This window comes from Oncorhynchus kisutch, linkage group LG3 (assembly GCF_002021735.2).
Source record: "Oncorhynchus kisutch isolate 150728-3 linkage group LG3, Okis_V2, whole genome shotgun sequence".
NCBI classification, from domain to species: domain Eukaryota; kingdom Metazoa; phylum Chordata; class Actinopteri; order Salmoniformes; family Salmonidae; genus Oncorhynchus; species Oncorhynchus kisutch.
The window spans coordinates 9,445,207-9,472,385 of NC_034176.2; the positions used below are offsets into that span (position 1 = coordinate 9,445,207).

At 44.9% G+C, this 27,179-nt stretch overlaps 1 protein-coding gene across 11 annotated transcripts in view; it reads left to right on the forward strand.

Moving 5' to 3' along the window:
• Nucleotides 1-27,179, forward strand: part of pdlim5a (PDZ and LIM domain 5a) — a 160,473-nt gene that overhangs the window by 58,533 nt on the left and 74,761 nt on the right. For 9 of the 11 annotated variants that reach the window (XM_031817097.1, XM_031817159.1, XM_031817096.1 and 6 more), the window contains exons 4-5: nt 25,051-25,087; nt 25,728-26,149. In XM_031817097.1, coding sequence (XP_031672957.1) covers nt 25,051-25,087; nt 25,728-26,149 — 459 coding nt within the window. The remainder of the gene's footprint in view (nt 1-25,050; nt 25,088-25,727; nt 26,150-27,179) is intronic. The other 2 variants (XM_031817138.1, XM_020467316.2) reach the window with 1 other exon arrangement.

Consider the following 27,179-nt stretch of genomic DNA (forward strand, 5'->3'; position numbering starts at 1 on the left):
TCATGGGGCCTAATATAGTGTAGAAGAGGTCATGGGGCCTAATATAGTGTAGAAGAGGTCATGGGCCTAATATAGTGTAGAAGAGGTCATGGGGCCTAATATAGTGTAGAAGAGGTCATGGGGCCTAATATAGTGTAGAAGAGGTCATGGGGCCTAATATAGTGTAGAAGAGGTCATGGGGCCTAATATAGTGTAGAAGAGGTCATGGGGCCTAATATAGTGTAGAAGAGGTCATGGGGCCTAATATAGTGTAGAAGAGGTCATGGGGCCTAATATAGTGTAGAAGAGGTCATGGGGCCTAATATAGTGTAGAAGAGGTCATGGGGGCCTAATATAGTGTAGAAGAGGTCATGGGGCCTAATATAGTGTAGAAGAGGTCATGGGGCCTAATATAGTGTAGAAGAGGTAATGGGGCCTAATATAGTGTAGAAGAGGTCATGGGGCCTAATATAGTGTAGAAGAGGTCATGGGGCCTAATATAGTGTAGAAGAGGTCATACAATACGTTTTGTAATGATTCCTATGTTGAAGAATGAAATAATATTTGCTGGTCTGTGGTGTGTAATGAGGAGCAACCAGACGCTGCACTTGACACATTTATGAAAATTGCTTATTCCAGTTACTAATAAGTATACAACCATTAAGAAAATTACTGTAAAACTGTTAAATCCCTGTGGATTGATGAGGAATTGAAAAATGATATGGTTGAGAGGGATGAGGCAAAAGGAATGCGAGATAAGTCTGGCTGCACAACCGATTGGCAAACGTCTTGCAAATTGAGAAATCATGTGACTAAACTGAATAAAAAGAAGAAGAAACTACACTATGAAATAAAGATAAATTATAGTAAAACGCTTTGGAGCACCTTAAATGACATTTTGGGAAAATAGGCAAACTCAGCTCCATCATTCATTGAATCAGATGACTAATTCATTATAAAAACCGACTGATATTGCCAACTACTTTAATGATTTTTTAATTGGCAAGATTAGCAAACAACAGACGTTGACACTACACATCCAAGTATATCTGACCAAATTATGAAAGACAAGCATTGTAATTTAGAAGTCCGTAAAGTGAGTGTGGAAGAGGTGAACAAATTATTGTTGTCTATCAACAATGACAAGCCACTGGGGTCTGACACCTTGGATGGAAAATTACTGAGGATAATAGAGGACGGTATTGCCACTCCTATTTGCCATCTTTTCAATTTAAGCCTACTAGAAAGTGTGTGGCCCCAGGCCTGGAGGGAAGCTAAAGTCATTCCCCTACCCAAGAATAGTAAAGCCCCCTTTACTGGCTTAAATAGCCGACCAATCAGCCTGTTTCCAACCCTTAGTACATTTTGGAAAATTTACTAATTGTGTTTGATCAGATACAATGCTATTTTACAGTAAACAAATTGACAACAGACTTTCAGCACGCTTATAGGGAAGAACATTCAACAAGCACAGCACTTAAACAAATGACTGATGATTGGCTGAGAGAAATTGATGATAAAAATATTGTGGGGGCTGTTTTGTTAGACTTCAGTGCAGCTTTTGACATTATTGATCATAGTATGCTGCTGGGAAAACATATGTGTTATGAATGTACAACCCCTGCTATATTGTGGATAATAATGAGAGGGTGTTCTTTCATGGAAGCCTCTCCAACATAATCCTGGTAGAATCAGGAATTCTCCAGGGCAGCTGTCTAGGCCCCTTACATTTTCAGTATTTACTAACAACATGACATGGCTTTGAGTAAAGCCAGTGTGTCTATGTATGCGGATGACTCAACACTATACATGTCAGCTACTACAGCGACTGAAATGGCTGCAACACTAAACAAAGAGATGCAGTTAATTTCAGAGTGGGTGGTAAGAAATAAGTTAGTCCTAAATATTTCTAAAACTAAAAGCATTGTATTCGGGACAAATCATTCACTAAACCCTAAACCTCAACTAAATCTTGCAATAAATAATGTGGAAATTGAGCAAGGTGAGGTGACTAAACTGCTTGGAGTAACCCTGTATTGTAAACCGTCATGGTCAAGACATATTGATACAACAGTAGCTAAGATGGGGAGAAGTCTGTCTATAGTAAAGTGCTGCTCTACCTTCTTAACAGCACTATCAACAAGGCAACAAGGCAGGTCCTACAGGCCCTAGTTTTGTCACACCTGGACTACTGTTCGGTCGTGTGGTTAGGTGTGTGGTTAGGTGTCACAAGGAGAGACTTACTGTAGGGAAATTGCAATTGGCTCAGTGTAGGGCAGCATGGATGGCCCTTGGATGTATACAGAGAGCTAACATTAATTATATGCATGTCAATCTCTTCTGGCTCATAGTGGAGGAGAGATTGACTTCATAACTACTTGTATTTATGAGATGTATTGACATGTTGAATACACAGAGCTGTCTGTCTAAACTACTGGCGCACAGCTCAGACACCCATGCATACCCCACAAGACATGCCACAATATGTCTCTTCACTGTCCCTAAGTCCAGAACAGACTGTGGGACGTGCACAGTACTACATAGAGCCATGACTATATGGAACTCTATTCCATATCAAGTAACTGATGCAAGCAGTAAAATGATTTAAAATACATAGATACAAATACACCTATTGGAACAGTGGGGACTGTGAAGCAACACAAACATAGGCACAAACACATGCATACACACACACGATAACAAACGCACTACACAAACACGTACACATGGATTTTGTGTTGTAGATATGCGGTAGTGGTAGAGTAGGAGTCTGAGAGCACAAAGTGTGTTGTGAAATCTGTGAATGTATTGTAATGTTTTTAAAATTGTATAACTGCCCTAATTTTGCTGGACCCCAGGAAGAGTAGTTGCTTTCTTGGCAGGAACTAATGGGGATCCATAATAAACCCCAGGAAGAGTAGCTGCTGCCTTGGCAGGAACTAATGGGGATCCATAATAAACCCCAGGAAGAGTAGCTGCTGCCTTGGCAGGAACTACTGGAGATCCATAATAAACCCCAGGAAGAGCAGCTGCTGCCTTGGCAGGAACTACTGGGGATCCATAATAAACCCCAGGAAGAGTAGCTGCTGCCTTGGCAGGAACTACTGGGGATCCATAATAAAGCCCAGGAAGAGTAGCTGCTGCCTTGGCAGGAACTAATGGGGATCCATAATAAACCCCAGGAAGAGTAGCTGCTGCCTTGGCGAGAACTAATGGAGATCCATAATAAACCCCAGGAAGAGTAGCTGCTGCCTTGGCAAGAACTACTAGGGATCCATAATAAAGCCCAGGAAGAGTAGCTGCTGCCTTGGCAGGAACTAATGGGGATCCATAATAAACCCCAGGAAGAGTAGCTGCTGCCTTGGCAGGAACTAATGGGGATCCATAATAAAGCCCAGGAAGAGTAGCTGCTGCCTTGGCAGGAACTAATAGGGATTCCTAATAAACCCCAGGAAGAGCAGCTGCTGCCTTGGCAGGAACTAATGGGGATCCATAATAAACCCCAGGAAGAGTAGCTGCTGCCTTGGCAGGAACTAATGGGGATCCATAATAAAGCCCAGGAAGAGTAGCTGCTGCCTTGGCAAGAACTAATGGGGATCCATAATAAACCCCAGGAAGAGTAGCTGCTGCCTTGGCAAGAACTAATGGGGATCCATAATAAACCCCAGGAAGAGTAGCTGCTGCCTTGGCAGGAACTAATGGGGATCCATAATAAACCCCAGGAAGAGTAGCTGCTGCCTTGGCAGGAACTAATGGGGATCCATAATAAACCCCAGGAAGAGTAGCTGCTGCCTTGGCAGGTACTAATGGGGATACATAATAAACCCCAGGAAGAGTAGCTGCTGCCTTGGCAGGTACTAATGGGGATTTATAATAAAACCCAGGAAGAGTAGCTGCTGCCTTGGCAGGTACTAATGGGGATCCATAATGAACCCCAGGAATGAGTAGCTGCTGCCTTGGCAGGAACTAATGGGGATCTATAATAAAACCCAGGAAGAGTAGCTGCTGCCTTGGCATGTACTAATGGGGATCCATAATAAACCCCAGGAAGAGTAGCTGCTGCCTTGGCAGGTACTAATGGGGATACATAATAAAGCCCAGGAAGAGTAGCTGCTGCCTTGGCAGGAACTAATGGGGATCCATAGTAAATACAAATATCTAGTGGAAACTTCATAAAAAACAGCTGTCGTTGGAAACTCTGAGGGCCCGGAATAGTTGATACAATGTTTCAAGTTACATAGCGACAGCTTCAGGCCGGACCCAGTGATGATTTGATACAATATACAGTAGCTCAGGTCAAGACTGATAGAAAGGAAGAGTAGAGAGATGAATGTGATTGAAAGAACCAGAATTTTCATCAGGATATTTTCTACTGTTTCATTTGTCGGCTTCAGGCCAACGTATTTAACGTAGTTGAAGACTGAAGTTGTAGGTCTACTGCTCTCATTTCTTTAGCCGCCAACAGATCACAGTATATTAACGTGTCCATATGGCAGAGGCTGGTGCTCTCGTCATAGTTACATTTTTACTTCAGACTTTGATGATTAACCACGTGACAATTCTTTTGACAAACAAAAACGTTATTATTGAAATTAAACTGTTCCACAAAAACATGCATTATAAAAAATAATCATAACTGGCACGCAGATCGGTAGAAATTGTAAGCTTCCCCAGACTTGAAAAACACATTGTCTGCCTTTGGTCTTTACTACTAGACATATTAACAGGTGCTGGCACACAGGAGGTGCCGTGAAAAAACGTGCCCGCCTATGGAAATGAAAAGCCCGTCCAACTTATCCATCCTGGCGCCTGTCCCTGACTATCTGTACACCTGTCTTTGTCTCCAACACTCATGGGATATTTATCAAAGGTGCTCTAAATGCACAAACACATCCCCAGTGGCCAACATAGCTGAGTTCTAGGAGAATCACGGTGAATCACGGTGAATCACGGTGAATCTGCCTCATTGCTACAGTTCAGAAAACATTTTAACTGACATTTTTTTACACCAACTTTGAGTTCCTGCCATCCCTTTTTTTTTTTAGATCAACGGATTTACATGGACTTATATTGCTTCGTTTTGGGGGGGGGGGTCTGAAAATGCTAATATTAGCACGATCAAATCAAAGTGTATTCAGTACAGGATACAGCAGGTGTAAATGGTACAGTGAAATGCTAACTTTCAAACTCAGACGCAGACCAAATATCAATATCAATAGTTAAAAGTCCCATATTAAAGTCAAAGTAGAAGCAAAATCCAAAATATAACATGCTAGTAATACAAAATAGTAATAAATCCTGTTGTGGTAGAATATATACAGTTTAATACAAAGTAGTAATAAATCCTGTTGTGGTAGAATATATACAACAACACAACATACAGTTTAAACGATATTAGACAAATTAGTTGGCAGTGGCTAGTTTAACAAAAGCATAGAGTTTGATTTGCAGTCAGTTCTTAGACTGCTTTCAATTAAGGAAGCACATATCTAAAGATGTACTTTTCCCTGAACACGCCCCTTTAAGTGATGTACTTTTCCCTGAACACGCCCCTTTAAGTGATGTACTTTTCCCTGAACACGCCCCTTTAAGTGATGTACTTTTCCCTGAACACGCCCCTTTAAGTGATGTACTTTTCCCTGAACACGCCCCTTTAAGTGATGTACTTTTCCCTGAACACGCCCCTTTAAGTGATGTACTTTTCCCTGAACACGCCCCTTTAAGTGATGTACTTTTCCCTGAACACGCCCCTTTAAGTGGTTGTCTGTCTGTCTCCGGGAGATGATGACGGCAGTACTGTAGTGACATTGGGGTTCAATTTACTACTACGTGGACCTGCACGCGGCAGGGTGGCCTAGTGATTAGAGCATTGGACTAGTAACCGGAAGGTTGCAAGTTCAAACCCCCGAGCTGATAAGGTACACATCTGTCGTTCTGCCCCTGAACAGGCAGTTAACCCACTGTTCCTAGGCCGTCATTGAAAATAAGAATTTGTTCTTAACTGACTTGCCTGGTTAAATAAAGGAAATAAAAAAATAGAAGACTTACCTTTTGAAAGCTTTTATCATCATCACGGAGCTTTTCTGCTCTGTCTACAGATACCAGCTCTCGGGACTGGAAAGGCAACATTTCATGGGCTGAGTGGGATCCATTGTAATCTGCACTGTACATGTCCAAGAATACTTCCCTTGTATTCTTACTACCAACAATAGCACTGTGCACCAGGGTTGGTGTCAATATGAGGAAGGGAACTGAAATTCAATAATTGAAAAAAAAGTGCTTTTATTTTCACTGACTTCTCAGTGTATCGAAGATAATATCGATTCCAAATGTTTATCCATTTACTTTCTGAATTTACTGCAATTGAAATTGAAATTGACCCCAACCCTGCTGTGCATTTTTAATACTCAGTTTTCTCCACAGTGAAATGTTATGTGCAGCGTACAGCCAGTGAGAGGTATCAGCCTGTGTCATCAATGCTGTTAGGCCACATGAAGCATTGGATGACATCATTCACACAGGTAGTCTCGAGTCCAACGATCAGTTAGTTACGCAACACATTTTTCACCCGTGAGCTTGTGTGCCTCTCCGATCCATGTAGCTTATCTGTAGAACAACGCAGTCTGTTTTTATAGAGGAAAATGAGAGATTGATGCATTCCATAAGTCTAGGTATAACTCGCCAGCTTTTATTTTACTGTCACTTTAATGACACTGTCTGTCTACTCTGTTTATAGGCCCTCAGAATGTCACTCACAGGATAACTCCCAAAGCGCTCACTACCATGTCGTGTGTGTGTGTGTGTGTGTGTGTGTGTGTGTGTGTGTGTGTGTGTGTGTGTGTGTGTGTGTGTGTGTGTGTGTGTGTGTGTGTGTGTGTGTGTGTATTTGTCAGTGTGCAAGTAATCTATTATTTGAAGCTGAATTCTTTCCACCCTAACAACATTGTACATTTTGCAGTTTCACATGTGAAATAGCTGTTTTTGACCATTAAAATAACATCAAATTGATCAGAAATACAGTGTAGACATTGTTAATGTTGTAAATTACTATTGTAGTTGGAAACGGCAGATTTTTAATGGAATATCTACATAGGCTTACAGAGGCCCATTATCAGCAATCATCATTCCTGTTTTCCAATGGCACATTGTGTTAGCTAATCCAAGTCAATCACTTTAAAAGACTAATTGATCATTAGAAAACCCTTTTGCAATTATGTTAGCACAGCTGAAAATGGTTGTGCTGATTAAGGAAGCAATAAAACTGGGCTTCTTTAGACTAGTTGAGTATCTGGACTATCAGCATTTGTGGGTTACAAATTACAGGCTCAAAATGGCCAGAAACAAATAACTTTCTTCTGAAACTTGTCAGTCCATTCTTATTCTGAGAAATGAAGGCTATTCCATGTAAGAAATTGCCAAGAAACTGAAGATCTCGTACAACTCTCTAACACTAACCCCAGAATAGAAGGAGGAGTGGGAGGCCCCGGTGCACAACTGAGCAAGAGGACAAGTACATTAGAGTGTCTAGTTTGAGATACAGATGTCTCACAAGTCCTCAATTGGCAGCTTCATTAAATAGGACCCACAAAACACCTGTCTCAACATCAACAATGAAGAGGCGACTCCGGGATGCTGCAAAGTTGCAAAGAAAAAGCCTTATCTCAGACTGGCCAATAAAAATAAAAGATTAGATGGGCAAAAAAACACAGACACTGGACAGAGGAGGATTGGGAAAAAGTATTATGGACAGACAAATCTAAGTTTGAGGTGTTCGGCTCACAAAGTAAAACATTGTGAAAAAATGAAGAAAAAAAAATGAAAGGATACTGGAGGAGTTCTTGATGCCATCTGTCAAGCATGGTGGAGGCAATCTGATGGTCTGGGGGTGGTGGAGGCAATCTGATGGTCTGGGGGTGGTGGAGGCAATCTGATGGTCTGGGGGCGGTGGAGGCAATCTGATGGTCTGGGGGTGGTGGAGGCAATCTGATGGTCTGGGGGTGGTGGAGGCAATCTGATGGTCTGGGGTGGTGGAGGCAATCTGATGGTCTGGGGGTGGTGGAGGCAATCTGATGGTCTGGGGGTGGTGGAGGCAATCTGATGGTCTGGGGGTGGTGGAGGCAATCTGATGGTCTGGGGGTGGTGGAGGCAATCTGATGGTCTGGGGGTGGTGGAGGCAATCTGATGGTCTGGGGTGGTGGAGGCAATCTGATGGTCTGGGGGTGGTGGAGGCAATCTGATGGTCTGGGGGTGGTGGAGGCAATCTGATGGTCTGGGGGTGGTGGAGGCAATCTGATGGTCTGGGGGTGGTGGAGGCAATCTGATGGTCTGGGGTGGTGGAGGCAATCTGATGGTCTGGGGGTGGTGGAGGCAATCTGATGGTCTGGGGGTGGTGGAGGCAATCTGATGGTCTGGGGGTGGTGGAGGCAATCTGATGGTCTGGGGTTGCTTTGGTGCTGGTAAAGTGGGAGATTAGTACAGAGTAAAAGGGATTTTGATGAAGGAAGGCTATCACTCCATTTTGCAACTCCATGCCATACCCTGTGGACAGCGCTTAATTGGAGCCAATTTCCTCCTACAACAGGACATAGACCCAGAGCATAGCTCTAAACTACGCAATAACTATTTAGGGAAGAAGTAGTCAGCTGGTATTCTGTCTATACTGGAGTGGTCAGCTCAGTCACCAGATCTCAACCCTATTGAGCTGTTGTGGGAGCTGTTGTGGGAGCAGCTTGACCGTATGGTACGTAAGAAGTGCCCATCAAGCCAATCCAACTTGTGGGAGGTGCTTCAGGAATCATGGGAATCATGAGAGGAAATCTCTTCAGATTACCTCAAGAAATTGATAACTAGAATGCCAAAGGTCTGCAACACCGTAATTGCTGCAATTGGAGGATTCTTTGACGAAAGCAAAGTTTGAAGGACACAATTATTATTTCAATGAAAAATCATTATTTATAATCTTGTCAACGTATATTTCCTATTGATTTTGCAACTCATTTCATGTATGTTTTTATCGAAAACAAGGACATTTCTAAGTGACCCCAAACGTTTGAGCAGTAGTGTATAACCAGCTTTATGACTTACATTTTAGTTATTTAGCAGACGCTCTTATCTAGAGCGACTTACAGAAATAATTAGGGTTAAGTGCCTTGCTCAAGGGCACATCGACAGATATTTACTTTGCGGCTTAGGTATTTGAATCCGCCCTCTATTTCATCCGTTTTGAATTCAGGCTGTAACACTACAAAATGTGGAATAAGTTAAGGGGTATGAACACTTTCTGAAGGCAGCTTTATGACTTAAAAATGCACACCTGAACCAGTCTTTTATTTTCAACCTGATCCACCTGATCAACCTGATCCCCGTGATCAACCTGATCCACCTGATCAACCTGATCCACCTGATCCCCCTGATCAACCTGATCCCCCTGATCAACCTGATCCACCTGATCCGCCTGATCCCCCTGATCAACCTGATCTACCTGATCTACCTGATCCCCCTGATCAACCTGATCCACCTGATCCACCTGATCCCCCTGATCAACCTGATCTACCTGATCTACCTGATCCACCTGATCCACCTGATCCCCCTGATCAACCTGATCCCCCTGATCAACCTGATCCACCTGATCCCACTGATCAACCTGATCTACCTGATCAACCTGATCCCCCTGATCAACCTGATCCACCTGATCAACCGGATCCCCCTGATCCCCCTGATCAACCTGATCTACCTGATCAACCTGATCCACCTGATCCACCTGATCCACCTGATCCACCTGATCCACATGATCCCACTTATCCACCTCACTGTCTCTTCAAAATATATCAATGCCGGTTTTACTTCTGTTTATTCCCCTTTCTCTCCCCAGTGTGCATAGACATTGGTCTACATACATGAAGTGTCTCGGAGTAGTGCTGATCTAGGATCAGGTCCTGTCAATCTAATTTTATTCATTAGGATCTAAAAGGCAAAAGCGTTCCGTGGTTGTGACTTTCCCTCCAGGTGGATGACTCTACACAGACCATATAGGTCAAGTCAACCTACACAACCACAACCACACACACACACACACACACACACACACACACACACACACACACACACACACACACACACACACACACACACACACACACACACACACACACACACACACACACACACACACACACACATACACACACACACACACACACCAAATGGCTGGCCTCACTCCAAGTGCTGGACATGAGTCATTTGTTTATACAATTACAATAGAAGTCTTTTAGATGGGATTTTAATGCATTGTGGTGGAGGTTCCTTTAGGAAAATGTTGAGGAAGTATAACCCCTTGTCAGGAGACTCATGAAGACTGAGGTTTAGGCTGTTATAAACAAGACTCATTAAGAATGAGGTTTAGGCTGTTATAAACAAGACTCATTAAGAATGAGGTTTAGGCTGTTATAAACAAGACTCATTAAGACTGAGGTTTAGGCTGTTATAAACAAGACTCATTAAGACTGAGGTTTAGGCTGTTATAAACACACCAGACACAGCCTCCCTGCATTCCTCAGTGATACACCGTGTGTTTGGTTCTAGGCCGGGTCAGTCTGTTAAGAACCATAGCTATAAAAGACTATATTACTATGGGGTGACTAGTAACCGAAAGGTTGCATGATCGAATCCCTGAGCTGATAAGGTAAAAATCTGTCGTTCTACCCCTGAACAAGGCAGCTAACCCACTGTTCCTGAATCTGGGACTAACCTACTGTTCCTGAATCTAGGACTAACCCACTGTTCCTGAATCTGGGACTAACCTACTGTTCCTGAATCTGGGACTAACCCACTGTTCCTGAATCTGGGACTAACCTACTGTTCCTGAATCTGGGACTAACCCACTGTTCCTGAATCTGGGACTAACCTACTGTTCCTGAATCTGGGACTAACCCACTGTTCCTGAATCTGGGACTTACCATAGTGTTTCAAGTGAATGCTTGTTTTTGTTTGACTCTCTGGGAAAATATTAATATTTTGATAGACAGACAACTTGTAAAATGATAAAACCCTTAATTAGATTCAGCTTTGATCAGATTCTCGATCAGATTCAGCCTTGATCAAATTCAGAAACTCTTTGATGTGCCTTGGTTTGTCCATCTACCACGATAAACTACTAGACCCTATATGGTTACGTCAATTATGTTCTGCTGCTCTCTGTCTCCGTCCAAAACGATACCCTATTCACTAGGTCAAAAGATGTGCACTACATAGGGAATAGGGTGTCGGGATGCAGGCTCTGTGTGATGTACTACACAGTGATGTACTAACCCACTGTTAGTACATCATGTACTAACAGATGTACTGCACGGTGATGTACTGCACAGTGATGTACTGCACGGTGATGTACTGCACGGTGATGTACTGCACGGTGATGTACTGCACAGTGATGTACTGCACGGTGATGTACTGCTCAGTGATGTACTGCACGGTGATGTACTGCACAGTGATGTACTGCACGGTGATGTACTGCACAGCGATGTACTGCACGGTGATGTACTGCACAGTGATGTACTGCACAGTGATGCACTGCACAGTGATGTACTGCACGGTGATGTACTGCACGGTGATGTACTGCACAGTGATGTACTGCATGGTGATGTACTGCACGGTGATGTACTGCATGGTGATGTACTGCACGGTGATGTACTGCACAGTGATGTACTGCACGTTGATGTACTGCACAGTGATGTACTGCACAGTGATGTACTGCACGGTGATGTACTGCACAGTGATGTACTGCACGGTGATGTACTGCACAGTGATGTACTGCACGGTGATGTACTGCACAGTGATGTACTGCACAGTGATGTACTGCACAGTGATGTACTGCACAGTAATGTACTGTCTGTCTGTGCAGTATATGCCTGTCTGTGCAGTATATGTCTGTCTGTGCAGTATATGTCTGTCTGTGCAGTATATGCCTGTCTGTGCAGTATATGCCTGTCTGTGCAGTATATGCCTGTCTGTGCAGTATATGTCTGTCTGTGCAGTATATGTCTGTCTGTGCAGTATATGTCTGTCTGTGCAGTATATGCCTGTCTGTGCAGTATATGCCTGTCTGTGCAGTATATGCCTGTATGTGCAGTATATGTCTGTCTGTGCAGTATATGCCTGTCTTTGCAGTATATGTCTGTCTGTGCAGTATATGTCTGTCTGTGCAGTATATGGCTGTAAACAAGACTCATTTTTTATCAACCTCCCTCCTCACGTCACCAGTGGGTTGCTTCATGGTCCTTCACTGAATCCTAAAGGCCTCATACAGACTCTGTGAATCTATTGGAATATTGACTACAGCTTTTGCTTTCTCAGTGGACCATTACTCAGTGCTGGTCTTCCGGGGCAAAAACCTGACGTAATTACAAATCAACGTACGTTTTTGGTTAATGCAACTTAAGTTGTCAACAAACGTAAACTCTACTTGAAAAATAAACCAACGCTTGAAATCCTGTTGTTGATTTGTAGTTGAAATCTAAGTGTAACGCTTTTTTTTTGCATTTTTTCAACCAGAAATTGCATTGATGTTCAACATCAGTATGTTGAAAAGGTATGAGAGATGATGTTCATAAATCCTTTGTTCAACGTATTTATGCCTGGTGGGAGAACATCTATGAACTCTTGTCCTATATATCTTGGTCTCTCTGGTGTCAGTCTGGCTCCTCTCAAAGCTCAAAATCTGGGCTTCTGGGTTTTTCTCGCTACTTTTGGTGTTACCCAATACTTGGTTTTGTGCTTGGACCTTTCTTAATCGTTCCTAGTGAAAAGCTTGCCAAGCATAGTGAAAAATTTGATCCGAATGAAATTGAATTGATGTTTAGCCTGAGGTTATAGGTTCATAGTCTGGAAGTTGTCTTTGTGTTTTGACCCCAGACAGACTGTCTGGTCACATTGATCTGAGGTTATAGGTTCATAGTCTGGAAGTTGTCTTTGTGTTTTGACCCCAGACAGACTGTCTGGTCACATTGATCTGAGGTTACAGGTTCATAGTCTGGAAGTTGTCTTTGTGTTTTGACCCCAGACAGACTGTCTGGTCACATTGATCTGAGGTTATAGGTTCATAGTCTGGAAGTCGTCTTTGTGTTTTGACCCCAGACAGACTGTCTGGTCACATTGATCTGAGGTTATAGGTTCATAGTCTGGAAGTTGTCTTTGTGTTTTGACCCCAGACAGACTGTCTGGTCACATTGATCTGAGGTTATAGGTTCATAGTCTGGAAGTTGTCTTTGTGTTTTGACCCCAGACAGACTGTCTGGTCACATTGATCTGAGGTTATAGGTTCATAGTCTGGAAGTTGTCTTTGTGTTTTGACCCCAGACAGACTGTCTGGTCACATTGATCTGAGGTTATAGGTTCATAGTCTGGAATTTGTCTTTGTGTTTTGACCCCAGACAGACTGTCTGGTCACATTGATCTGAGGTTATAGGTTCATAGTCTGGAAGTTGTCTTTGTGTTTTGACCCCAGACAGACTGTCTGGTCACATTGATCTGACGTTATACAGTGGGGAGAACAAGTATTTGATACACTGCCGATTTTGCAGGTTTTCCTACTTACAAAGCATGTAGAGGTCTGTAATTTTTATCATAGGTACACTTCAACTGTGAAAGACAAAAATCCAGAAAATCACATTGTATGATTTTTAAGTAATTCATTTGCATTTTATTGCATGACATAAGTATTTGATCACCTACCAACCAGTAAGAATTCCGTCTCTCACAGACCTGTTAGTTTTTCTTTAAGAAGCCCTCCTGTTCTCCACTCGTTACCAGTATTAACTGCACCTGTTTGAACTCGTTACCTGTATAAAAGACACCTGTCCAAACACTCAATCAAACAGACTCCAACCTCTCCACAATGGTCAAGAGCAGAGAGCTGTGTGAGGACATCAGGGATAAAATTGTAGACCTGCACAAGGCTGGGATGGGCTACAGGACAATAGGCAAGCAGCTTGGTGAGAAGGCAACAACTGTTGGCACAATTATTAGAAAATGGTAGAAGTTCAAGATGACGGTCAATCACCCTCGGTCTGGGGCTACATGCAAGATCTCACCTCGTGGGGCATCAATGATCATGAGGAAGGTGAGGGATCAGCCCAGAACTACACGGCAGGACCTGGTCAATGACCTGAAGAGAGCTGGGACCACAGTCTCAAAGAAAACCATTAGGAACACACTACACCGTCATGGATTAAAATCCTGCAGTGCACGAAAGGTCCCCTGCTCAAGCCAGCGCATGTTCAGGCCCGTCTGAAGTTTGCCAATGACCATCTGGATGATCCAGAGGAGGAATGGGAGAATGTCATGTGGTCTGATGAGACAAAAATAGAGCTTTTTGGTCTAAACTCCACTCGCCGTGTTTGGAGGAAGAAGAAGGATGAGTACAACCCCAAGAACACCATCCCACCTGTGAAGCATGGAGGAGGAAACATCAATCTTTGGGGATGCTTTTCTGCAAAGTGGACAGGACGACTGCACCGTATTGAGGGGAGGATGGATGGGGTCATGTATCGCGAGATCTTGGCCAACAACCTCCTTCCCTCAGTAAGAGCATTGAAGATGGGTCGTGGCTGGGTCTTCCAGCATGACAACGACCCAAACACACAGCTAGGGCAACTAAGGAGTGGCTCAGTAAGAAGCATCTCAAGGTCCTGGAGTGGCCTAGCCAGTCTCCAGACCTGAACCCAATAGAAAATCTTTGGAAAATTGAAAAATGCTAAACAAACAACAACACGAAGAGTTATCTATCCAAAACTGAGATGTATGGGTAAACCACTCCTCCAATCTGTTTGGCCCTATAGCAAAGAACAAACAGCAAAAAAATGTGTGTATCAAATACTTGTTCTCCCCACTGTAGGTTTATAGCCTGGAAGCTGTCTTTGTGTTTTGACCCCAGACAGATTGTCTGGTCACATTGATCTGAGGTTATAGCTTTATAGCCTGGAAGCTGTCTTTGTGTTTTGACCCCAGACAGATCCTGGTCATATTGATGCTCACCTTAGACTGCTCTTTGGTCCACATCTACAGGCCATACTGTATACAGTATATTTGGAAAGTATTTTGATATGTTGAAATACCGGTATGTTTAGTCCAGCTAACTGTGATCGGGTTGAAATACATAGAGGAAAACACTGTTGTGTTCAAATCTGTATTTTCCCCAGGTCTGGTCATTGTCAGGCTTCCAGAAGGACATGTGGTGATGTTGGTCAACCTTCTTGTTTCCTCTGCTGAGATATGACTGCTGTGCACGTGCGCGCCCACGCGTTCACACACACACACACACACAAACATGCATGTGTTCACACACACACACACACACACACACACACACACACACACACACACACACACACACACACACACACACACACACACACACACACAAACATGCATGCGTTCACACACACACACACACACACACACACACACACACACACACACACACACACACACACACACACACACACACACACACACACAAACATGCATGCGTTCACACACACACACATACACACACACACACACACACTCTGTCTGACCTCCGTCCTCCGTAGTGTGAGCCCAGATAAAAAGAACCAGCCACAGCTCCCCACACTATTTTAAGTGCTTTTTAGATAACTCTCCACTCTGGTCTTAAAAATAGCAAAGAATCAAGTTGTTATGTGGGACTCAATCAGCCTATTAGCATGCCTTACCAGGATGCACAGGGAAAAGACAAGTGTTCTCTCACTCTCTCTCTCTCTCTCTGTCTCTCTCTCTCTCGCACGCTCTCACTCTCTCTCTCTCTCTCTCTCTCTCTCTCTCTCTCTCTCTCTCTCTCTCTCTCTCTCTCTCTCTCTCTCACGCTCTCACGCTCTAACTCACACACACACACACACACACACACACACACACACACACACACACACACACACACACACACACACACACACACGCACACACGCACACACAAACACAAACACACACATGTGGGAACAATCCCGTCTGTCAGGGGCCTTTAGTGGTGCCCTGACGTTCACTCTGGAGAGAAGGGAGTCTGTCTGCTTCAGTTTAAGGGAAAACAGTGCTCCGAAAACACTTAATTCCTGCTTCTCTTCCTAATAAGGGAGGGAGATGGCCTCAGAGTGTGTCCAACTTTCAGGAATGACGACTACTTTCTGGAAAGGCTGTGCTGATTATGGTTTTTGCATTAAAAAAAAAAGATCTAACTGTGTAGAGAAAGAAGGAGCACAAGAAAAACAACAGGAAATGTGCAATAGAGAGAGGAGGAGGAGGTGGAGGAAGAGGAGGAAGATGAGGAGGAGGAGGAAGAGGAGGAAGAGGAGGAGGAAGAGGAGGAGGAAGTGGAGGAAGAGGAGGAGGAGGTGGAGGAAGAGGTGGAGGAAGAGGAGGAAGATGAGGAGGAGGAGGAGGAGGTGGAGGAAGAGGAGGAAGATGAGGAGGAAGAGGAGGAGGAAGTGGAGGAAGAGGAGGAGGAGGTGGAGGAAGAGGAGGAAGATGAGGAGGAGGTGGAGGAAGAGGAGGAAGAGGAGGAGGAAGAGGAGGAGGAAGAGGAGGAAGATGAGGAGGAAGAGGAGGAGGAGGAGATTTAATTATTAATGAATGAAAAACCCAGTGGTCAAGTCTTTCTCGGTAGCTGGAGGGTATTAGTCTGCCAGGATATACATTAAGGCTCTACATTCATGATTTACAGAAGGGCACATTGTCGAGGTAATTAGCATCAGGCTCCCATGGGAAAGGACACATTTTAATCTCACTACATTTTTGGTCATGTAGTGATTACCTCAGACCCCAATGGGATCTGGTGTATATAGTCTGGAAGCTGTCTTTGTCTAAATGGTTCCAGGCAATACGCTCCATCTGACACGAAACAGAATGTTTATGGCCATATCAAGGGCATAACAATTTTTTATAATCCCTGTATTTTGGTATGATTTTTTAGATGTATTTTAATTTTTACAGCACTCTCACATCTATCTGAGTTATTGTTATTTTTAATCGCTTTGGTACTATTTTCACAAGTCTGTGGTACATTTTCACAACTCTTAGTACAAAACTCCAAACTGGTCACACTTGTAACGTAGCCAGTCTTTCATTCAAAACCTGTCATTCATTTGGATTTTAAATATCTCTCACCACGTATAATTGCAACATAGGTGTAGTCTTTAATCAAATCTAAGTAATTAAATGAATCAAATTAAATGAATGAAAATTAAACATAACATTTAGCATGCATTCATTTGCGTCAAGCCTGTTGAGCATTTGGCCATAAATTCTAACAAACATCACAGTGAATGTCCTTATTGTTCATATACCGCGGGAAAAACCTTTTGGTATGGCAAATCCAAGCTTGACATTGGTCTTCATTGATGTCGTCGTATGCCTCTTCCATGGACAGAAGAAGGGTGGCTTGTTCATGGGGAGGACGATCTTACACCTTCCACCTCCATGCTGAAAAAAATCCTCAATAGGGTTGAGGAAAGGAGAGTATGGGGGCTGGTATAGGGTCATGAATCAGGGAGGGGCCGAAACCATGCCTGAACCACCTCTGCATAGTGTAACCTGGCATTGTCCCACACAATGACATATATGACTCCTTCACTTTGACAGGCCTGCTCAATTTCATTGAGAAACACAATGAGCTGCGCAGCGCTTTAAGATCAGAGTAATGACCTACGTCCTACCACATCATCTTCTGAGATATCGCCAACGTGTCTCCAACGCTGTCCAGGCACTTGGACAGTCGGTTTGCCGATGAGGTTCCGATGAGGTTCCGCCACATTTTAGACAGGTTGAAGCCGGCTTCATCAGCAGCATTAAGCTCCATCACCCTCTAAAATTATATTTTGGTTAGTTAATTTTACAGTATAGTTCCAGAATGATATTGTGAAGTATCATGTGCATTAATAGTAACAGTAATACAGTATACAGTGCTGTACCTGAACATACTCGGCCCGCAGCTGTTTCACCCGGTTGTTGTTTCTCTCAAAAGGCACCAAGTAAATGTCTTTCATAGATACCTGGTACCTCTTCAAAAGGTGGGCAATTGTTGGTAGGCTGATGGATGCCACATTGGCAAAGGTGTCATTCTTTCTCCTCAATCAATGGTCGGCTTTATTTCGGACAGTCGTATGTCATTCCTGGCCCTCACCATGTCCACTGCTGTCCACTCCTGCTGATCTGTCAGGACACGGCCACGGTCACCACCTAGGGGTCTTCTGTCAGTTCTGAGGATGGAACAGAGGCAACACTATAAGAATAACAATACTGGAACATGTTTTGTGAATTGATATGCATTATAATATGCCACTTACTGTAAAGCATATCCTGCAGACTTACTGGTTTTCTTGACTTTTATACCTTTATTTAACTAGGCAAGTCAGCTAAGAACAAATTCTTATTTTCAATGACGGCCTAGGAGCAGCTTGTTCAGGGGTAGAATGACAGATTTGTACCTTGTCAGCTTGGGGATTTGAACTTGCAACCTTTCGGTTAGTAGTCCAACACTCTAACCACTAGGCTACCCTGCCGCCTCTACACTCTAACCACTAGGCTACCCCAGACTAAATGTTCTCATGATTGAATTGACAGTTGCTCTTTTCAGATAGAGGTGAACTAATCTGGCAGCCTCTGCCATGGTAAGACCTCTGTTTACCACATGGTCAACGACGATGGCCTGGACTTCATTAGACACAACAGTTATCTGCCGTCTGTCTCCCTCTCTCTGATGTCCACCTCTTTGACAGGGCCCATGCCCAGCTCTTTGACCTCTTTGACAGGGCCCATGCCCAGCTCTTTGACCTCTTTGACAGGGCCCATGCCCAGCTCTTTTACCTCTTTGACAGGGCCCATGCCCAGCTCTTTGACCTCTTTGACAGGGCCCATGCCCAGCTCTTTGACCTCTTTGATGGGGCCCATGCCCAGCTCTTTGACCTCTTTGACTGTGCCCTTGCCCACCTCTCTGACTGGGCCCTTGCCCACCTCTCTGACTGGGCCCTTGCCCACCTCTCTGACTGGGTCCTTGTCCACCTCTCTGACTGGGCCCTTGCCCACCTCTCTGACTGGGCCCTTGCCCACCTCTCTGACAGGGCCCATGCCCAGCTCTTTGACCACCTCTCTGACTGGGCCCTTGCCCACCCCTCTGACTGGGCCCTTGCCCACCTCTCTGACTGGGCCCTTGCCCACCTCTCTGACTGGGCCCTTGCCCACCTCTCTGACTGGGCCCATGTCCACCTCTCTGACTGGGCCCTTGCCCACCTCTCTGACGGGCTCCTTGTCCACCTCTCTGACTGGGCCCTTGCCCACCTCTCTGACTGGGCCCTTGCCTACCTCTCTGACTGGGCCCTTGCCCACCTCTCTGACTGGGCCCTTGCCCACCTCTCTGACGGGCTCTTGCCCACCTCTCTGACTGGGCCCTTGCCCACCTCTCTGACTGGGCCCTTGCCCACCTCTCTGACTGGGTCCTTGTCCACCTCTCTGACTGGGCCCTTGTCCACCTCTCTGACTGGGCCCTTGCCCGTGCTTCTACACCTGCATTGCTTGCTGTTTGGGGTTTTAGGCTGGGTTTCTGTACAGCACTTTGAGATATCAGCTGATGTACGAAGGGCTATATAAATAAATTTGATTTGATTTTGATTTGATTTGCCCACCTCTCTGACTGGGCCCTTGCCCACCTCTCTGACTGGGTCCTTGTCCACCTCTCTGACTGGGCCCTTGTCCACCTCTCTGACTGGGCCCATGTCCACCTCTCTGACTGGGCCCTTGCCCACCTCTCTGACGGGCTCCTTGTCCACCTCTGACTGGGCCCTTGTCCACCTCTCTGACTGGGCCCATGTCCACCTCTCTGACTGGGCCCTTGTCCACCACTCTGACTGGGCCCTTGTCCACCTCTCTGACTGGCTCCTTGTCCACCTCTCTGACTGGGCCCTTGCCCACCTCTCTGACTGGGCCCTTGTCCACCACTCTGACTGGGCCCTTGTCCACCTCTCTGACTGGGCCCTTGTCCACCACTCTGACTGGGCCCTTGTCCACCTCTCTGACTGGCTCCTTGTCCACCTCTCTGACTGGGCCCTTGCCCACCTCTCTGACGGGCTCCTTGTCCACAAGCTCTTTTTATTTCTTCCTCTCCCTTGCTGTCTATCCTGCTCCATGTTGAAAGAAATTGTGTTCACACACCTTTTTTTATATGGTGAGCAAATTGTGGTATTAGGAAAGGAAACATGAGTAGTTATGTATGTTTACCAAACGGTTAAGCGGTTAACCCTTAAACACAGTTGGATTAAGTGATGGTCAAATGTATTTAAAGAAATGAGAAGAGAATCATATGAAAAGTATTGTGAACATTGCATTGTGAAAGGCAGTTTCTAGATGAAACACAGATTCGTTTTGGTGGAAAAAGTGTGTTGTACTTTAGTCAATTGAAAATGTGCTTCAAGTTTTGAAAAACAGCCTTTTTGATGATCTGTTTTGAATTTCATACCAAGAGTTGTGAAATGTTACTACATACTGGTGGAAATAGTACCAAGGCAATAAAAATGGTCTCTTGTTGCAGGCAATAATGTGCTAGTATCTTCCAGGAAAATACAAACCAGCACGCTGCTCCTCACTTTGTGTTTTTACGCTTATGTGTCAGCCTCTTGTTCTTGGTCAGACCTTATGTGTCAGCCTCTTGTTCTTGGTCAGACCTTATGTGTCAGCCTCTTGTTCTTGGTCAGACCTTATGTGTCAGCCTCTTGTTCTTGGTCAGACCTTATGTGTCAGCCTCTTGGTCTTGGTCAGACCTTATGTGTCAGCCTCTTGTTCTTGGTCAGACCTTATGTGTCAGCCTCTTGGTCTTGGTCAGACCTTATGTGTCAGCCTCTTGGTCTTGGTCAGACCTTATGTGTCAGCCTCTTGATCTTGGTCAGACCTTATGTGTCAGCCTCTTGGTCTTGGTCAGACCTTATGTGTCAGCCTCTTGATCTTGGTCAGACCTTATGTGTCAGCCTCTTGGTCTTGGTCAGACCTTATGTGTCAGCCTCTTGGTCTTGGTTAGAGCTTATCTGTCAGCCTCTTGTTCTTGGTCAGACCTTACGTGTCAGTCTCTTGATCTTGGTCAGAGCTTCTGGTTTTTAAACCTTACGTGTCAGTCTCTTGATCTTGGTCAGAGCTTCTGGTTTTTAAACCTTACGTGTCAGTCTCTTGATCTTGGTCAGAGCTTTTCATTTTTAAACCTTATGTGTCAGCCTCTTGATCTTGGTCAGAGCTTTTCATTTTTAAACCTTAGGTGCTGAACACATCATGGAAGCAGCATGTGTGCTGCTGCTGTGAGAGTCTGTATGCAGGTGTTAGGGAGTGGTTTGACCAGCCATTTGTCCTTTGTGTTATTCCAAAAGCCCATGAAATGTGCTCTGGCACAACCTGTCAGGCCTGGCATCCATGGGACCGCGCCCCGCTTGTCTGTCTGTCTGTCTGTCTGTGTCTGTGTGTGTGTGTGTGTGTGTGTGTGTGTGAGTGTGTGAGTGAGTGAGTGAGTGAGTGAGTGAGCGAGTGAGTGAGTGTGTTTGTCTGAGGGTGCACCCATATGGGGTGTGTTTGTGTATGGGAGAATTAAGTATTTACAGCCTCGTCCAGGCAAGGCGTAAAACACATTATTTTTATGGGATTACACACATAAATAGAGCTTGTGTGAAATGTCTCCCCCATAAAACTCTGTCAAAGACAGGAGGGGAGTGGCATGTATACAATGCATCACAGTGAGGGGAAGTGGTTGGGGGAACCTCCAGAGCACCTCCAGAGCGCCTGCACAACCTCTGTTCTCTCACCACCAAACTGCCTCCATCCCTGGGGAAGAGGAGGAGGCACACTCCCCTTCACCCGATCTCTCCTGGCTCTGTCCTCATTCTAATCTCCCACAGTAAATCTAACACTGGGCTTTATTGATTCAACATGTTCTGCTCTGTGGAGATTGATACCATTTCATGGCACAGTGTTGGAGTCATCCGTCAGTGTCGGAGTCATCCGTCAGTGTCAGTGTTGAAGTCATCCATCAGTGTTGGAGTCATCCATCAGTGTTAGAGTCATCCATTAGTGTTGGAGTCGTCCATCAGTGTTGGAGTCATCCATCAGTGTTGGAGTCATCCGTCAGTGTCAGTGTTGGCGTCATCCAACACTGTTGGAGTTATCCATCAATGTTGGCATCATCCATCACTGTTGGAGTCATCCGTCAGTGTCTGTGTTGGCGTCATCCATCAGTGTTGGAGTCATCCATCAGTGTTGGAGTCGTCTGTCAGTGTTGGCGTCATTCGTCAGTGTTGGAGTCATCCGTCAGTGTCAGTGTTGGAGTCATCCGTCAGTGTTGGAATCGTCCGTCATGGTTGGAGTCATCCAACAGTGTTGGCGTCATCCATCCATGTTGGAGTCATCCGTCAGTGTCTGTGTTGGCGTCATCCATCACTGTTGGAGTCATCCATCAGTATAGGTGTCATCCGTCCGTGTTGGAGTCATCCATCAGTGTTGGAGTCGTCCATCCGTGTTGGAGTCATCCATCCGTGTTGGAGTCATCAAACAGTGTTGGAGTCATCCGTCAGTGTTGGAGTCAGTGTTGGAGTCGTCCATCAGTGTTGGAGTCATCCATCCGTGTTGGAGTCATCCGTCAGTGTTGGAGTCATTTAACAGTGTTGGGGCGGCATGGTAGCCTAGTGGTTAGAGCGTTGGACTAGTAACCGGAAGGTTGCAAGTTCAAACCCCCGAGCTGACAAGGTACAAATCTGTCGTTCTGCCCCTGAACAGGCAGTTAACCCACTGTTCCTAGGCCATCATTGAAAATAAGAATTTGTTCTTAACTGACTTGCCTGGTTAAATAAAGGTAAAATTTAAAAAATCCATCAGTGTTGGAGTCATCCGCCCGTGTTGGAGTCATCCGTCAGTGTTGGAGTCATCCGTCAGTGTTGGAGTCATCCGTCAGTGTTGGAGTCATCAAATAGTGTTGGAGTCATCCATCAGTGTTGGAGTCATCCGTCAGTGTCTGCATCCACAGTAACAAAGCACACAGAACATACAATACACCCAACATACTGTAAAAGCCCAGCCATATTGAATTAAGACATTCTTTTAAAGCCAATGGAAACAGAGAAAACCTTGCTGAAAGGATGCCTGGACAAGCAACAATCTGATCTGATTGTTGTTTGTGCTTTCAATCTTATTTATTCATTGCTATGCTTCAGTCAGTACACAGCAGTAGTCCCCCCACCCTCTCTGTCTGACCCTAACACATTCCCATAGGCTGACCTGTGAAGGGACTTGTGCAAGCTGTGGGGTGTGATTGAGATGGCTGACCCATCCACAGGTCAGAAAGCGCTGTGAGAGGGAGATGGATGCCGAGGTGTCAGGTGAAGTTGCCCCTAGATGCTGATCTTGGGTCTGTTTTTCATTTCTCCAACAATGATCAAGGTTTGGTTTGTGGGAGGGGAAGCTGAACCTAGATCTGTACCTACGGGAAACTTCACCCCGGGCCTGAAGAGAGATGAATGCCAAGGTGTCAGAGCACTTTGGTTATGCTCTGGGATGCTGGGCTGTCCCCAGGCAGGACAGGGGAGATGTGGGAGTGTATGATTAATAGGCTATCATATCTCCTCTAAATGATGTCCCATGTAATACAGCCCAGACGAAGGGATACTCTAATGGCTTAACATAGGGGGCCCCAGGTAAGCAGCCATTGGCTGCTAAATTTACTGAAACCTGTCCTTGCGTCGGTTTTTGCTTTATGCCAAGCTTGATGGTGATTAGCTCATTAGCTTAAGCGAGCGCAACTCTTTTTCCATTACATTTCGTCTACATTTCAAAGTCAAAAGTTGACTGTTCAAAGTTGCTTATAAGTTGGTCATTCGGGCGGCAGGGTAGCCTAGTGGTTAGAGCATTGGACTAGTAACCGGAAGGTTGCAAGTTCAAACCCCTGAGCTGACAAGGTACAAATCTGTCGTTCTGCCCCTGAACAGGCAGTTAACCCACTGTTCCTAGGCCGTCATTGAAAATAAGAATTTGTTCTTAACTGACTTGCCTGGTTAAATAAAGGTTAAAACAAAACAAGAGAGGGTCTTTCAGCTTGAAACTGCAATAATTTACCCTTTATTTCTTCTCCCGTTGAGCTCAGAAGACCTCTTTACCCGGGAACCTTGTTCAAGGGAAGAGACTGTAAGCACAGGAAGGGGTCAGAGACAGTCAGGGAAACCTTCCTGGAAAGGTTTATGGTGACTCTGAGATGTTCTAGAATGTTTAATCTAGCTGCTGACATTGAAATGTCTCTGAGGGCCAGCTTTGGCCAGTCTCCTCAGGGCACCAGATTCATTGGTATCAAATAGATGGGGTTGCTTTAATAGACTTTCAACAGCTGGCATCTAATGTGACCTATGTTCATTCTGTCTGTAATCCAAGTTTCACGGACAGGGATCACTTTTGGATGCTGCCAAGTTCGATGACAACAAACTCTCTCTCGGCAACTGCCTCTTGCGCTCCATTCAAAGCTCAAGTCAAAATGTTTCCCTCATAATTGCCGGGGTTTATTTCAGCTCCCACCAAAATGAAAAGATGATCTTAGCAGAACAGAATGCTCTTAGGAGCATCAAGAGTGCTACTCAACTGTGGCAGGTCTAATGTCTCCCGCAATGGGTACAACATGCAATTGAGGCATTACATATTGAAAACAGACACTTTTTTAGTCAAGCTACGTGTGACTCTATTTTCATGTTCTGTCTATCATTTGCAATGTGGACAAAGTTACATTGACACATGATTTGGCGTGTTCGTGGCTGATAACGCTGGCGTATTAGTAACCAAGTGCATTCTGTTCTGATCCGAGTGGGGCTCAAACTCACAACCTTCTGCACAACAACACACGCCACTCAACGCCAGCCGTTTTAGCTGACAGAGCAAGATACTGATCTGTCACTCTGTGTGTGAAAGTTGGCTTCAGATCTCAGGGAAGTTGTGATGTCACCAATGTAGCCCAGACAACGTGCTACAAGCACGTACATCCACTACTTAATTATCTTCTTGTCTTCACAGAGCCTCCACCGTCCCAAAACCTCCCGTGGCCCCGAAGGTACGTATGTTTATCACAGACGATGTGATTCTCTCCCCCTTTAAGCCAGGTATAGACCTAACAAAATATTTGATTCAACATTGGTATTCCAGCTAGTTACTGTAAAAAAGTTAACATAGTTCATTTAATTGATATTGAATGTCTTTGCATAAATTGGGCCCCTCTGAAATGATGTCACACAACATCTGTGTTGCATGCTGGGAACAAGACCACCATTTGTAAAGCCATTCTATTTTGTTCCATTTTAATATAGTAGTTGCCTAGTTGTTCCATTTTAATACAGTAGTTGCCTAGTTGTTCCATATTAATACAGTAGTTGCCTAGTTGTTCCATATTAATACAGTAGTTGCCTAGTTGTTCCATATTAATACAGTAATTGCCTAGTTGTTCCATTGTTTTTATGGTTTCAGTTCAAATCAAATAAAAACTGATGCTTCTCTCTTCTCAGAGGGATAATTTAGTATTTTAACGATTTCTAAATGAAAGGGCAGAACGATACAATAGTCTTTGATTTGGTTAAGATAATTCCCCTTACAAAGTGCCTTTTTGTCTGTTTCTAAGAGAGCTGTGGAAACATCAGTGTTGCATGTGTTGTGTTGATGTGTTTATGCATCCTGCATGCCTTTCCTCCAACATGTAGGTCGAGCCATCAGAGATCATTAAGCCTGTGGCTATTATCAGCCACCACCCCCACCCCCACCACCATCCCACTGAGCCCACCAGTCTTATCCCCAGCGCCCCACACAACAAAACTGCCCGGCCCTTTGGGGGCTGCGGGAGAGAGGACAGGGACTCCCCCATCGCACGCTCCCCCCATTCCGCCTTCATTCCCTCTGCATCCTCTGCCTTCACCCCCGCCACCCTAGCCCGCACTCCTCCTCCACCCCAGCCCCTCTTCCCTTTCTCCTCCTGCTCCTCACCCCCCTGCCTCCCTGCCGCACCCCAGCCCTCTGTCTATAACACGCCCTTCAACCTCTACTCCAATGAGAACGCCTGCGAGGTGGCCATGGGCCAGAGGCGGGGCCTAACGGAGAGCCAGGGAGGAGCTGTGCAGTTGAACGGGTGAGTGGCACTAACAGGCTCCTCCCCTTTTACTCATCCTCCCTTCCTCCCTCATCTGGGTCCAATGGAAAGATGTTGCCCTAAAAGTCTCAGTATGAAACTGGGGTTAAACCATGGTTAGGGATTAGGAGGTTGGGTCCATCATGTACAGCACTGTGTGTCACTGTGAATGACCTTTCTGTTACAGGAGCTACGGTACTATAATATGATATGACAGCTTGGATGTGGATATGTGAGTTCTCATTGGATCGTATAGTGGCCTGCTACCACAGTGAAACCGAACCTTAAAGTTCAGAAACAACAGTCATCTAATATTAACTTTTCACCATTGTGTGTAGCCTACTGAATGTTGTTGCAGACAGTTTTAGATGATCAACAGAACTATTTGAGGTGTAAATCAGTTGAGATGGAGGTTGAGTTCCAAATGGTGCCCAGTTCCCTATATAGTACACTATCCTATGAGCCCTGGTCAAAAGTATCAAAGCATAAAGAGAATAGGGTGCCATTTGGAACGTAGGAGTAATTTTACTAAATTAACAATGAAGGTGTTGAAGCTGTTTAGTTGGTACTGCTCGTGTTCAAAGTGCCAGTATGAACTTGTCAGGGTTCAGGTGGTTTAGGTATGAACTTGTCAGGGTTCAGGTGGTTTAGGTATGAACTTGTCAGGGTTTAGGTGGTTTAGGTATGAACGTGTCAGGGTTCAGGTGGTTTAGGTATGAACTTGTCAGGGTTTAGGTGGTTTAGGTATGAACGTGTCAGGGTTCAGGTGGTTTAGGTCTGAACTTGTCAGGGTTCAGGTGGTTTAGGTCTGAACTTGTCAGGGTTCAGGTGGTTTAGGTCTGAACTTGTCAGGGTTCAGGTGGTTTAGGTATGAACTTGTCAGGTTTCAGGTGGTTTAAGTCTGAACTTGTCAGGGTTCAGGTGGTTTAGGTCTGAACTTGTCAGGGTTCAGGTGGTTTAGGTCTGAACTTGTCAGGGTTCAGGTGGTTTAGGTCTAAACTTGTCAGGGTTCAGGTGGTTTAGGTCTGAA